The sequence below is a fragment of the Rhinichthys klamathensis genome, unplaced genomic scaffold, assembly GCF_029890125.1.
Source record: "Rhinichthys klamathensis goyatoka isolate OS25496 unplaced genomic scaffold, OSU_Roscu_1.1 h1tg000011l_1, whole genome shotgun sequence".
Taxonomy (NCBI): domain Eukaryota; kingdom Metazoa; phylum Chordata; class Actinopteri; order Cypriniformes; family Leuciscidae; genus Rhinichthys; species Rhinichthys klamathensis.
The window spans coordinates 10,312,708-10,325,383 of record NW_026606564.1 but is presented as its reverse complement, the minus strand read 5'-3'; the positions used below and the strand labels follow the sequence as shown (position 1 = coordinate 10,325,383).

The following is a 12,676-nucleotide window of genomic DNA, read 5'->3' as shown; positions in this document are numbered from 1 at the left end:
TTCACAATATCACTATGATATATTATAATTTTTAAATGCAGTAAAAGGCAGAACAACCTAATGGAAAAACTGTAAGGTGGTTAATTTGACAAACACAAAATAGGCCTAAATTTAAAATGGGGTTATATACATTGTAATTTTAAAATCATTGCAAGACAAACAACCGAACAAAACAACAACAAAAACAAAACAGTAGTTCCATTGCGCTTATAAAATAATATAATTCAGTCAAGAAATCAGCAGTCAAGACAAAAACATTTCAATAAAGCATGTGAATTATGTGAATTATTTAATTCAATAATTTATTTTACTTAGAAATTATCAAGTCAAATGAAAGTTGCCCTTTTTGATTGAGTTATTTGATTGAAACATGTTCTTTCAAAATGATAACATGGAGTTAAACCAAAGAGTAACTGTTTCAAGTTATTTTAAAATGATGCAATCGTGTTCGAAAGAGAAACCTGATACAATGATGTTAAATGAAAATGAACTGTTCATATAAAGTGAACGGCATTAAAAAATATTTTTTTTAAGTGCATGCATGCGTTTTCCACGCGGACATGGACAACGGACACGCCACGCAGCCAGTGTGTTTACGGCCTAAGGCGGAATTCACATATAGCGCCTAAAAACGCATAGAAAACGCTAGGCGCACCGCATTCTCCTTTTTCCAAAGCGCTAGGGCGGTTGCGCTCCGGAGGCGTCTGTCGTTGCTGTGGTTGGTTCTTGTCACGTGACCTACGGTGCGCTTGCGGCATTCTGAAAAGTTGAGATGTTTTTATCTCGATGCGGCGCAGACGCGTTTGGAAAAAACGAGCGTGTCGCACCGCGACCGCGTCGCTTTCATTATGAGCGCGCATACCGCACGCCTACATTTGAAAGAACGACCTTGAGCGTGCAAAAGACGCGATAATGTTATTCCAAACCTGTATTAATTTCTTTCTTGTGCTTAAATATACTATGGAAGTCACTGGAGTACAGCAACTGTTTGGTTAGCCACATTCTTCCAAATAACTTTTATTTTCAACAGAAGAAAGAAATTTATTGGGTTTAAAACAACTTGAGAGAGTAAATGATGATTGGGAGAACTATCCCTTTAATGTTAATAAAACAACAAAACACATAGAGGAAATCACCCACTGCTCTTGACTAAGAACTTAAATAGAAGCTTTAATAAGCTTTTTTTGCACTTAAAAAAAATACAAATACATCGGTATCGGGCAAAATTAGTTTGAAAATATCGGCATACCGAATATCGGCCAAAATCCAATATCGTGCATCCCTATCAACAAACTACTTGTCTGGCCTTGAAATTTATAATACAGAATTTTATCGCTTCGGCGTAGCCACGTGAACCGGAATTATCCCGACTACGATTATCTGTACAGAGGTAAGGGGAAGGAGGCCTTCACAGGGAGGGACTAGTGACTGCGTTGTCGTCGCGTCCAGACGCAGGTCCTTCATCAGATCTGGATACGGCCTGGATCCGGCGGACTGCGGTAAACCTCGGTATAAACAGAGAGACTAATATTAGCATAGATGCCATTCTTCTTATGATGTAAAGAGTACATCAGGATTTATGGGAAGTGTTCCCAGTTCCGGCTGATCTAATCTATGCAGCCTAACATTGAATTATAGAAGTCTATAATGTTTTGTGTATGCAAGGTAAAAAAGTTTTTAGTCTAGCTTTGAACTGACAGAGTGTGTCTGCTTCCTCAATGTTAGGAAGACTGTTCCAAAGTTTTGGTGCTAAATAGGAAAAGGATCTACCGCCAGCAGTCGATTTTGATATTCTAGGTATTATCAACTGACCGGAATTTTGAGATCGCAATAGACGTGAAGGACTATAATGCGTTAAGAGCTCGCTCAAGTACTGCGGAGCTAAACCATTTAGTGCTTTGTAAGTAATTAGCAATATTTCTAAATTTATACGATGTTTAATAGGGAGCCAATGCAGTGTTGACAGAACTGGGCTAATATGGTCATACTTCCTGGTTCTGGTAAGAACTCAAGCTGCTGCGTTTTGGACCGGCTGCAATTTGTTTATTAAGCGTGCAGGGCAACCACCCAGTAGAGCATTACAATAATCTAGCCTTGATGTCATGAACGCATGAACTAATTGTTCCCCATTCGTCAATGAGAGCATATGACGTAATTTGGATATATATTTTAAGATGGAAAAATGCGGTTTTACAGATACTATTCAAGTGACTTTCAAATGAAAGATTGCTATCAAAGAGCACACCCAGGTTCCTAACCGACAACGAAGACTTAACAGAGCAGCCATCAAGTGTTAGACTGTATTCTAGGTTATTACGTGAGGACGTTTTTTTCTAAGGGTAGCATGTACAGAGTGAACAGCAACGGTCCTAGTACTGAGCCTTGTGGTACGCCATACTGAACTTTTGATAGATAAGACATCTCTTCATTTACTGCTACAAACTGATAACGGTCAGAAAAGTATGATTTAAACCATGCTAATGCAATTCCACTAATGCCAACATAATTTTCGAGTCTATTTAAAAGAATGTTGTGGTCAATAGTATCAAATGCAGCACTAAGATTGTGTAACACTAATAGCGAGATACAACCGCGATCGGATGATAAGAGCAAATCATTTGTGACTCTAATGAGAGCTGTCTCAGTACTATGGTACGGTCTAAATCCTGACTGAAAATCCTCGCAGATATCATTTCTTTCTAAAAACGAACACAGTTGTGAGGATACTGCCTTTTCTAGTATCTTTGACAGAAAAGGTAGATTCGAGATCGGCCTGTAGTTGACTAATTCTGTACGATCAAGTTGCGTTTTTTTAACAAGTGGTTTAATCATAGCCAGCTTAAAAGTTTTTGGTACGTATCCTAGTGACAAAAATGAATTAATGATATTGAGAAGAGGATCTTTGACCTCTGGAAGCATCTCTTTTAATAGCTAGTCGGTATAGGGTCTAACATACATGTTGTCGATTTAGATGATTTAACGAGTTTAGAAAATTCTTCCTCTTCTATAGCAATGAATTCATCGAATTTTTCCTAGGGGAGACTACAATGCACTTCCTGATGCGATGCTACAGTAGACGGTTGCATAGTTATAATTTTCTCTCTGATATTATCAATCTTGTAAGTGAAGAAGTTCATAAAGTCATTACTGCTGTGCTGCTTGGAAACTTCTGGGCTTGAGGCTTTATTTTTCGTTAGTTTAGTAACTGTTTCAAATAAATACCTAGGGTTTTGTTTACTTTCTTTTAATAGGGTTGAAAAATAGGCATATCTAGCAGCTTTTAAGGCCTCTCTGTATGCAATCGAGCTCTTCCAAGAAATTCGAAATACCTCTAGTTTAGTTTTCTTCCAGTTTCGCTCCATTTTTCTGGCTGCTCTCTTAAGGGCCTGAGTGTGCTCGTAGTACCACGGCGTTGGACTATTTTCTTTAATCTTCTTTAAAGGTACAATATGTAGGATTTTTCGCCACCAGGGGTCGCTAACCTCTTACAATAACAAAGGCGTATTTTTGATGACGCAAAGCATTAAGCGGAATTATGGATCTTGTCGTCAAGCTGATGGATCTTTTATGGATGAGTGAATACAGTGATGTTTTTAACATGACTGATATGAAGCAGGGCGCGATTGCTAATGAGAGACGTATACCAGCATCACACGCAACGTGAGTCCCGCGGATATAAAGGAATAAGGACTTTTCATTCTACCGAACTACACGGAAGTGCTGAATTAATACTCACAGGTCAGTTTATTAGACAAATTAAACTTGAGGTAACGCAGCGCTGTTTCACTTGCTCTAACAGTTACACTATCACACTAAACGGCATTTGAGTGTGTTGAATGTTGTTAGTTAGGTTGTTTGTTGGCTGTATGAGACTAGCAGTAAGCTAGATCAACATTAGAATAACAAACAGATCATATTCTAACATTTCATCATATTGAACTAAATAACATTGATTAGTTTTATGTACATTTGCTCACCTGTCTAATAAAGAACATGGAACACTCGCGTCTCTGTCAAGTCGAAGTTAGTCGCAGACGTAGAGCTCTCGGCATCTCGAAAGTTTTTGATCTTCGTTCTAGTCCTCTTTTTGTCTCAAAGTCTGCTTGCCATGGTCCAAAATGTTTGAACAAAACAACAACAGCGTGAACGTCCTGCTAAGCATAACTCAGTTGTCCACGTCTGTCGCCATGGTTACTAAGGCAGTTCGAGTGGAAACCGAGGTTAACGCGGATATGACGCCATTGACTGGCGACTCCTCACCCCTGCTGACACGTCCCGTTTCCTTGGTTAATATTTCAATTTTCTCACGATTTACAAATAGTTGGAAACATTGGGGATATTGTAAGTAATCAACTAAATTAAATATATAACATTGGCCTAGTGGTTTTTGGATATTTTACTGCAAAAATCCTACATATTGTACCTTTAAGGGCAACGGAAATAATTTGTCAAAAGTACCGTCTTCGACTACCGAAGTCTGTACTGAAATTTAAAAAATGTGACGATACCAGCATTTCCCTCTAGCATTTTGAGCGCTGTTGAACGGATTCCTAAACACCTCTGATTGGCCATTGATTTCACGCACTCACACAGTATATCTGTGATTGGCTACAATGATCAACGCTTCAAAAACATGTCTTCACTGAGCGCTTACACATACACACGGGAGCATTTTAAAGCAGACGTCTATCAACAGATTCGTCGATCAGATGTTAGAGATCCGCCTGATAGACGCCTACTTTCAAACGCTCTCGTGTGTATCTGCGCACTCTGCTGAGAGTGTCGTTTCAATAGAATATACAAATTTGGACTGCACGCTCTCCTCTCAATAACAAAATTAACACACAACAAAAATGGTAACGGTGATAAAACATCAGCAAGATAGCGTCTGACGTGAATATGTTTGCACAAGCTCTGTATTTCAAGCACTCCCCCGAAGGCACGTTTATTTATATAGCACTTTGTACAATATGTAAATGCTTTAATGCAAGCAGCTTTAAAGTATTACATATAAACTGTGTCATGCAGTGGACTATGCATTTTCTGTTATTAAATACCAGTGGTGGTGTAATGTAATAATACTTTGCTACAGTACTTAAATATTTTTTGGGAGAATTTGTACTTTACTTGAGTTCTTATATTTGTCAGCTTTTACTTTTACTCCACTACATTTCCTAAATAAAATGTATACTTTTACTCCCATACATCTCCTTGAAGCATATTCATTACTTACTACAAAATAAAGTCAGAAGAACACATACTGCAAGCAAGCAGGTTTGGTGAATCAGTGGTCTGGTGCTTGCAAGTTAGATGGTTAAATTCATTTGTGCATGTGCAAACGAGATTGATTTTCTTGCCATTAGTGAAGGCGGGATAGTAGACAGCGTGGAGAAGATCAAGTCAGATGTCAAAGTAGTGTGTGTGTGTACATTAAGGGTCTTCAAAAAGAGTTTTATCAAGTTATTATGCGCATTAAGTTGTCTCAATAAACTCAATGCTGGATCCCAAATTCAGTTCTCTTTGCGCCTGAATGGTCAAATAAAAAATTTTCATCATGTGGAGTAGGGGTGGGAATCTCTAGGCACCTCACGATTCGATTCGATTCGGATTCAGAGAGCTGCGATGATAAAATGATTATCGATGCAATTTTTTCGGTTCAGATTTAATTTTTTATCACTGTGTGACTACTTGGTACTTTTGAAATTATTTTTTTAAGTATCGATATTAGAGGTTGGAATATCGATAAACTATCGTGGAAAAAAAACATTGCGAAAGTTAGCTGCATCTATGGCCTCGTTTACACTGCAGGTCTTGTTCAATTCTGATTTGTTGCCTATATCCGCTTTTTTTTTTTACCATACGTTTACACGTTCTTTCAATTGTGACCCATATCCAATTCATGTGTTTACAGTTGCCATACAATCTGAAACATTGCGCTTGCTTAAAGGGTTAAATTGTCTTGCACAGATGGACGAACGCAAAATATGCTTGATGCTAGCTCTGAGATATGCGAAGTTCGCCAAACATCACCGTGATTTTGAGGCGGAGGAGGACAAAAAGGGCCATCATTGCGGCCTGCGCATGTGCTTCAGTGATTGTGTGCGAAATATCTCAGGACTGGTGGGAGCATATTGTGGCAGGCTTTAATTTTAATATTAGCAAGCCAACCTTTGATATGTTGTGTCAACGTTTGTCCACATTCCTCTCCTACGACGACACAACATTTTGTCGGGCCATCCGTCCCTTTGCAATTTTTGGAATATAAAGAATATCAATCCTGACACTCTCGCTTCAAGTATCCACTCCTTCTGCCTCCCTGACACTCACAATCTATCCAACCCCAATGATCTCGTCTCTCACTACAACACTGGACTCCCTAGTATTCTTAACTCCCTTGCTCCGTTAAAAAACAGATCTGTTTCTCTTTTTCCATCTCCACCCCTTGGTTTACACCCGATCTTTGTCTCATGAAAGCCAAAGGGCGGCAACTTGAATGTCTTTATAGAAAAACTGGTCTCACTATTCACAAAGAAATGTACAATAACCACATCTTACTTTATAAGGACTCTACTAGCACCAAAAGCCCACTACTACTCCAGTATAATCATTGCCAATAAAGGAAACTCCCAAGTCATTTTTTTCCTTACTTAACAATATCACCCAACCTCAGGACTTTCTCCCCCCTCACTTGTACACAACCTCCTTCTGCAACTCCATTATGTCATTTTTCACTGACAAAATCAAAAACATCCACCAGCACCTTGGATCTATCCCTCACCTCAGCATCTCAGCCGACTTTCACCCATCCACACATTCATTCTCTTACTTCCAGCTCCCCGCTATTTTAGAAATCACAGAAGAACTCATCAGGAATTCCAAGCCTTCCACTTGTCAACTTGACCCCTTTCCCACACAACTTGTTAAAGCCTGCCTTCCCTCCCTGGTTCCCCTCATTTCTGCTATCATCCACTCCTCTCTCACCACTGGAACTGTCCCTACGTCATTCAAAACTGCTGCCAAGACCCCAATTTTGAAAAAAAATTGGGGCTGATCCCTCCAACTTCAACAAGTTTCATCCTATATCCAATTTATCATTACTTTCCAAAATCCTTACAAAAACAGTTGCCTCTCAACTCCATTTTCATCTATCCCACAATAACCTGTATGAACGGTTTCAGTCCGGTTTCTGTCCACTTCATAGCACTGAAACAGCACTTATCAAAATCACCAACGACCTCCTTATGGCAGCTGATTCTGGACTCCTTACCATCCTCATCCTCCTCGACTTGAGTGCAGCCTTTGATACCATCTGTCATCTGTCACACCACCTTCCTCAACAGGTTATCTTCCATCGGCATCACCCATACTACGTTAGACTGGTTCACATCTTACCTATCTGTCCGCGCTCAGTTCATCCAATTTAAGTTTTTCAAATCCAGTCCCTCCATCGTCACTTCAGGTGTGCCCCAGGGCTAAAAAAAAACCTGGTTTACCCGAAATTTCCTCAAATTAAACGGTGATTAAAACTGAGGTTCTCCTCATTGGCACTAAACCGACATCCTTCATCCAAAACCGACAGTTTTTCTCTCACTTTTGATAACTCCTCCGTTTCACCCTCTCCCCAGGTTAAAGGGACACTATGCAGCTTTTTTAGCTTAACTGAACAGCTTCAGAGTTATTGAAATGTTTATATAACTTCTTTCGGGTTGAATGGTGGGCGTCTCGACCCCCCCTGGTGCCTGTGAGCGAAAAAATCCCACTTGCAACTTCGGTGCGGCGGGCCGCGTCAGGAAGTATCGCGTGATATCAGCTCTCGCGATGTAACATATTCCTTTACGGCAACTGCATACATACACACAGGAACAAGGTAGATGGATGGAGTTTGTCACACTATCGTCATGGCTGAGCCGGCATATAAGATGCAGAAAGCTAGGAAAGCATTGTCGGAGGAACAGAGAAAGAGGAAACGGCAGACTGACCGAGCGAGGAGTCGGACACGAGCATAGGCATAATTTGCGGGTGTGTTATGTCCCCATTGAAACTTCTCGCGGCACGGATGTAACGTTACCATTACAAACAAATAAAACATCTCCAGGTAACTCTAGTAGAGCATTTATTTCGTTCGTTTGTTAAATAAGAGGCGATCTGAAATGTGTTATTTTTGAAATCAAGTGACCAAAGTGCTCGTTGCCTCTGCGATCAGTGGTGCAGATAAGTTACAGTGTTCTGTTGTGATGCGCGCCTGAATCCGTTGCGGGGACTGAGATACTCTCTATATTTTGTTATGGTAAAATCACAAAACCTAATGCACAAAAAACATGTCCCTGCTTGAAATACAACCACTAATAAACAATCGGTTTTGATGAGGAAAATAAACTATACTACTAGTACCGACTAGAACCCAGAACCTCTGACACACTTGCAAAAGTTCTGCCTCTGGACCATTAAAATTGTCGGATCTATGTATTTAATCACGTGAAAATTCTCACCACTAACAACATATATTATATCTCATTAAACGACAAATTAAACACAATGTACTATTGTATACTATCTATGTAACAGGCCATGTCACGCTCTGAGTGAGTGGTATTTACGACAGTAACGTTAAATTCAAGCACTCCACAGTAACTCTAGGGGTCGCTGTTTGACAAAAACGGGATTTCTGCATAATGCCCCTTTAAGAGTCTGGGTGTCATCCTTGACAGCACATTATCTTTTCAGTCCCACATCAATAACATTAGCCAGTCTGCCTACTTCCATCTACGAAACATTAATCGCCTCCGCCCCTCCCTTACCCCACACACTGCCGCCGTCCTCTTGTCATTTCCCGTTTGGACTACTGCAACTCTCTCCTTTTCGGCCTCCCTCACAAATCCCTTCATAAACTTCAACGTCCAGAATTCAGCTGCCCGCATCATAACTCGAATCCCCTCCATCCACCACATCACTCCTGTTCTCCAACAGCTTTAATGGCTCCCAGTCCAGTTCCGTATCCAATTCAAAATCCTTCTGTTAACATTCAAGGCCATCAACAAACTCGCCCCCCCATATTTGTCTGATCTCCTCCAGGGTCCAACTTCCACCCGCTCCCTTAGATCCTCTTCCTCCATACACCTGTCTGTCCCCCCCCCCCCCCGCCCCGCCCGTCTTACCACTATGGGTAGCAGAGCATTTAGCCGCTCTGCTGCCTGTCTCTGGAACTCATTACCACCCCAACTCAGAAACATCGATTCACTCTCCCATTTCAAATTGCAACTCAAAACACATCTGTTTAAAACGGCCTATTTCACTTAATGTCAATTGTTCTGCCTATTTATGTTGTTGTTTATTTATTTCTGGTGCTTTTAAATGTCTTATGTATCCCTGTACGGCGTCCTTGAATGCAGAGAAAGGCGCCTTTTAAATAAAATGTATTATTATATTATTATTTCCACATATGAACGAGGCCTGAAATCGATCTCAAAATATCCGAATGCATGCGTTTTTTTCCTGTTTACACGGTCATCCGATCTGTGTCATATATGAGCAAAAAAATCGGAATTGGGTCACATTTCACTGACAGTTTAAACGAGGCCTATTTTTGCACAGCCCTACCCCCAAGGTTACAATTACTTTATTATAGCTCTTCTTTTTGTGTCCTGTGTCAGACACAGTGGTCTCATTTAAGATTTAAAATGCATTTAATTAGTTGAATCATTGAATAAAGTTGAAGTGGAATTAATTGTATGAAGTAATGTCTGTACTGTACTTTTTTTCAGATCTGGTCCTCCAAAACTCATAACAATCACTGCTCACACCTTCATCCAAGCCATTCCCAAATGAAAGCTGTTGTAAAGATGGAGGTAATTAAAGGGGACAATGGTGATATTAGAAATTCAGAAGCATGTGGAGTGAAAGCTAAAGATACAGAGGAACAAATAGGTTGGTGTCCATTCTTGATTCTGTATTAATGACGGCTGAAAAACCTGAATGAAACACATTTTCTGACAGATGAACAGAATTGTAGATAGTTGTTAAAGATTCATAGAAGCAAAAAATAGCATCTAAAAATATTGTATTTCCATTTTAGACTCGATGAATGTGCAAGAGGAAAGTGAAGAATTTAATGAAAAAGAGAAGACCCCTCCGATTCAGAACATTCATGATGCCAGAACTGGAGAAAAAAAAGGAGAGACAAAATCTCAAAGAGCAAAAGCCAAAAAGACTATTACCTGTCCTCAATGTGGAAAGAGCTTCTCATGTAATTCAGTCTTTATTGTTCACACAAGACGTCACACAGGTGAGAAGCCGTTCACATGCCCTCAGTGTGGCAAGAGTTTCATAAATAAAGGAAACCTTAGCAGTCACATGCAAATTCACACTGAAGAGAAGCCATTTAAATGTGATCAGTGTGAAAAGAGTTTCAAATGGTCATATAGTATCAGAATTCATAAGCTCATTCACTCTGGAGAAAAGCCATTTGATTGTGATCAGTGCGATAAGAAGTTTGTTAAGGAATCAGATTTAAAGGGCCATAGGAAAGTTCACACAAAAGATAAGCCTTACTTGTGTTCTGTTTGTGGAAAGACGTTTTCATGGCTCGGCCGTTTTAAAGACCATCAGAAAATACACGCTGGTCTGAAAGAGTATTTGTGCTCTGATTGTGGTAAAGCTTTTACTACAGCCACTCAGTTGAAAGTGCACCAAAGGATTCACACTGGAGAAAGACCTTACAAGTGTTCGTATTGTGAAAAGAGTTTCAAACAGTTTGGAGCCCTTCAAGCACATGAGAGAATTCACACTGGAGAGAAGCCATATCAATGCCATCAGTGTGGCAAGAGATTCAATTGTTCCAAAACTACACAGGTTCACAGTAAAAAGCATTGCCCAAAATTAAATGGAATGTCAGTACAATTATAAAGCTGTTTTTTTATTATTATTTGGGAGGGGTGTTTTTAAATAAATGTGTGAATTGGCTGTCTTCAGAAAAGTGTCAATGGTGTTTTCTTTTCTTCATACCTCTGTATAATGCTGAATAAAGTTTATAATAAAGTACATTTATAAGTGCAGTTCTGCTTTGTGTACAGGGGTAACCTCTCTATTTCTGCGGTTCCATAAGCATCACCTAGAGTTCGATAGCGAGTTTTCATTCAGCCCATATGCTGTTTTGTTCAGGGTAATTATATATAAAATACAAAATCCTTTATCATGCCTTTTCTTAAAATATGGTTTAAAGAAGTAAATGTAAAGTTTAAATCATATTTTTATGGTCATGTGATGTTACCAAACACTAAAAAATGCTGGGTTAAAAACCAGCACTGGGCTGTATTAAATGTTAAACCCAACACGCTGGTCTAATTTACTAGTTGTAAAGACTCAAGGGCGGATCTAATCCGTGGGGAATTTGCATATCATAATTAATAATTGGTAATTAATAATTATTCATACATGTTTGGATTAGATCAGTCTTACATGTTAATAAATCTCCCGATAAGGGAGGATCTGTCATTTTACCTGCATGCATGCAGGTGAATCCTTGAAATTAACCACAAGTTGATTGCAATTAATTACACGGACCACGTTTCACAAAAAAGGTAAAATGATTTAGCTCAATTGTCAGGATAATATTTGTGGGGATCCACAATATCATCTTACTTTATAGGATTTCAGGAAAAGCAATTCTCTGGCCAGAAGAATTGGGTTTCCCGCCCTATAAACATACTCTTTAAGGTATATTTAATTTTAGTAAGCTTGTAGCATAAGATCTTTGGCACTTAAGGGACTTGAAACTGAGCAAAGAGACAGTACATCAATCAAATGAATATATAATTAATTTAATAGAGGCATGACTACTTATGTATTTACTACGGTTACAGGGGATATATGTATTTACAAACATAATAAACAAACAAAACACGATAAGACATCAATGAACGAGAAATGCGTAAAGTTTGGACAATGGATAACTTACAGGCGTGAGCAAGTAAGAGGGAGAGAGAGAGACACAGAACATTAGCAGAATTCCTCCTAAGACATTCACCTCTCTGATTACAACACGAAACATCATCTTAAAGCTTCTTAGAAGCTCTATAAAGAGATTATACTTGCACAAGTTATGTTATGGTCTCTCTGTGCCGAGGCATTCCTGTACGGCCCTGTCTGGCCGCGTGAGCTGAGTCCTTTGTGTGTGAGGAAGCGTCACGTGGGCTGCTTGGCGCGCGTGTTGAACGGAGGTTCAAAGTCTTTGGGGTAACATTTCCAAAGGGAAATAGTTCGGCTAAGTTCGTTTCACTTCGTGGAAGTGAACTGAGTCGACTACGGAAAACAAAACTTTGACTAACAAAAAAGAAATAAAGATCTCTACGGGGAAATCACGCGGAGTTAACGTTACATCTTTGCATGGCTGGTGAAGAAGCGCGTGCGTCGCTCGGTCCGGCGCGTCACGCGGTCACGTGCGCGTGTTTCTCCTTCAAAGCGAGCGCGCTCGTTTAAAGGTCCCTTGTAGATGGATTTGCTGAAGAGATATGTCACGCGGTTTTCTTTTCACTCGTCGATTGGAATTAAACACGGAGACTTATCTAAAACTGAAAAACACAAACGAAACTAGAAACAAATAAAAAGAAAGGCGAAGAGCTCACCCGGAGGCGAGACGTTACATTATAACACGAGGACAAGGGAGGAAGAGAGCGAGCGG

The 12,676-nt window shown here is 39.8% G+C and overlaps 1 protein-coding gene across 1 annotated transcript in view; it reads left to right on the top strand.

Annotated features, from left to right (window-relative positions):
* The window catches only part of LOC130099279 (zinc finger protein 235-like), a 30,142-nt gene extending 19,089 nt beyond the window's left edge, over positions 1–11,053 (top strand). The window contains exons 2-3 of the mRNA XM_056264891.1: positions 9,762–9,924; positions 10,073–11,053. Coding sequence (XP_056120866.1) covers positions 9,762–9,924; positions 10,073–10,902 — 993 coding nt within the window. The 3' untranslated portion in view covers positions 10,903–11,053. The remainder of the gene's footprint in view (positions 1–9,761; positions 9,925–10,072) is intronic.
* Positions 11,054–12,676: the final 1,623 nt, after the last annotated feature.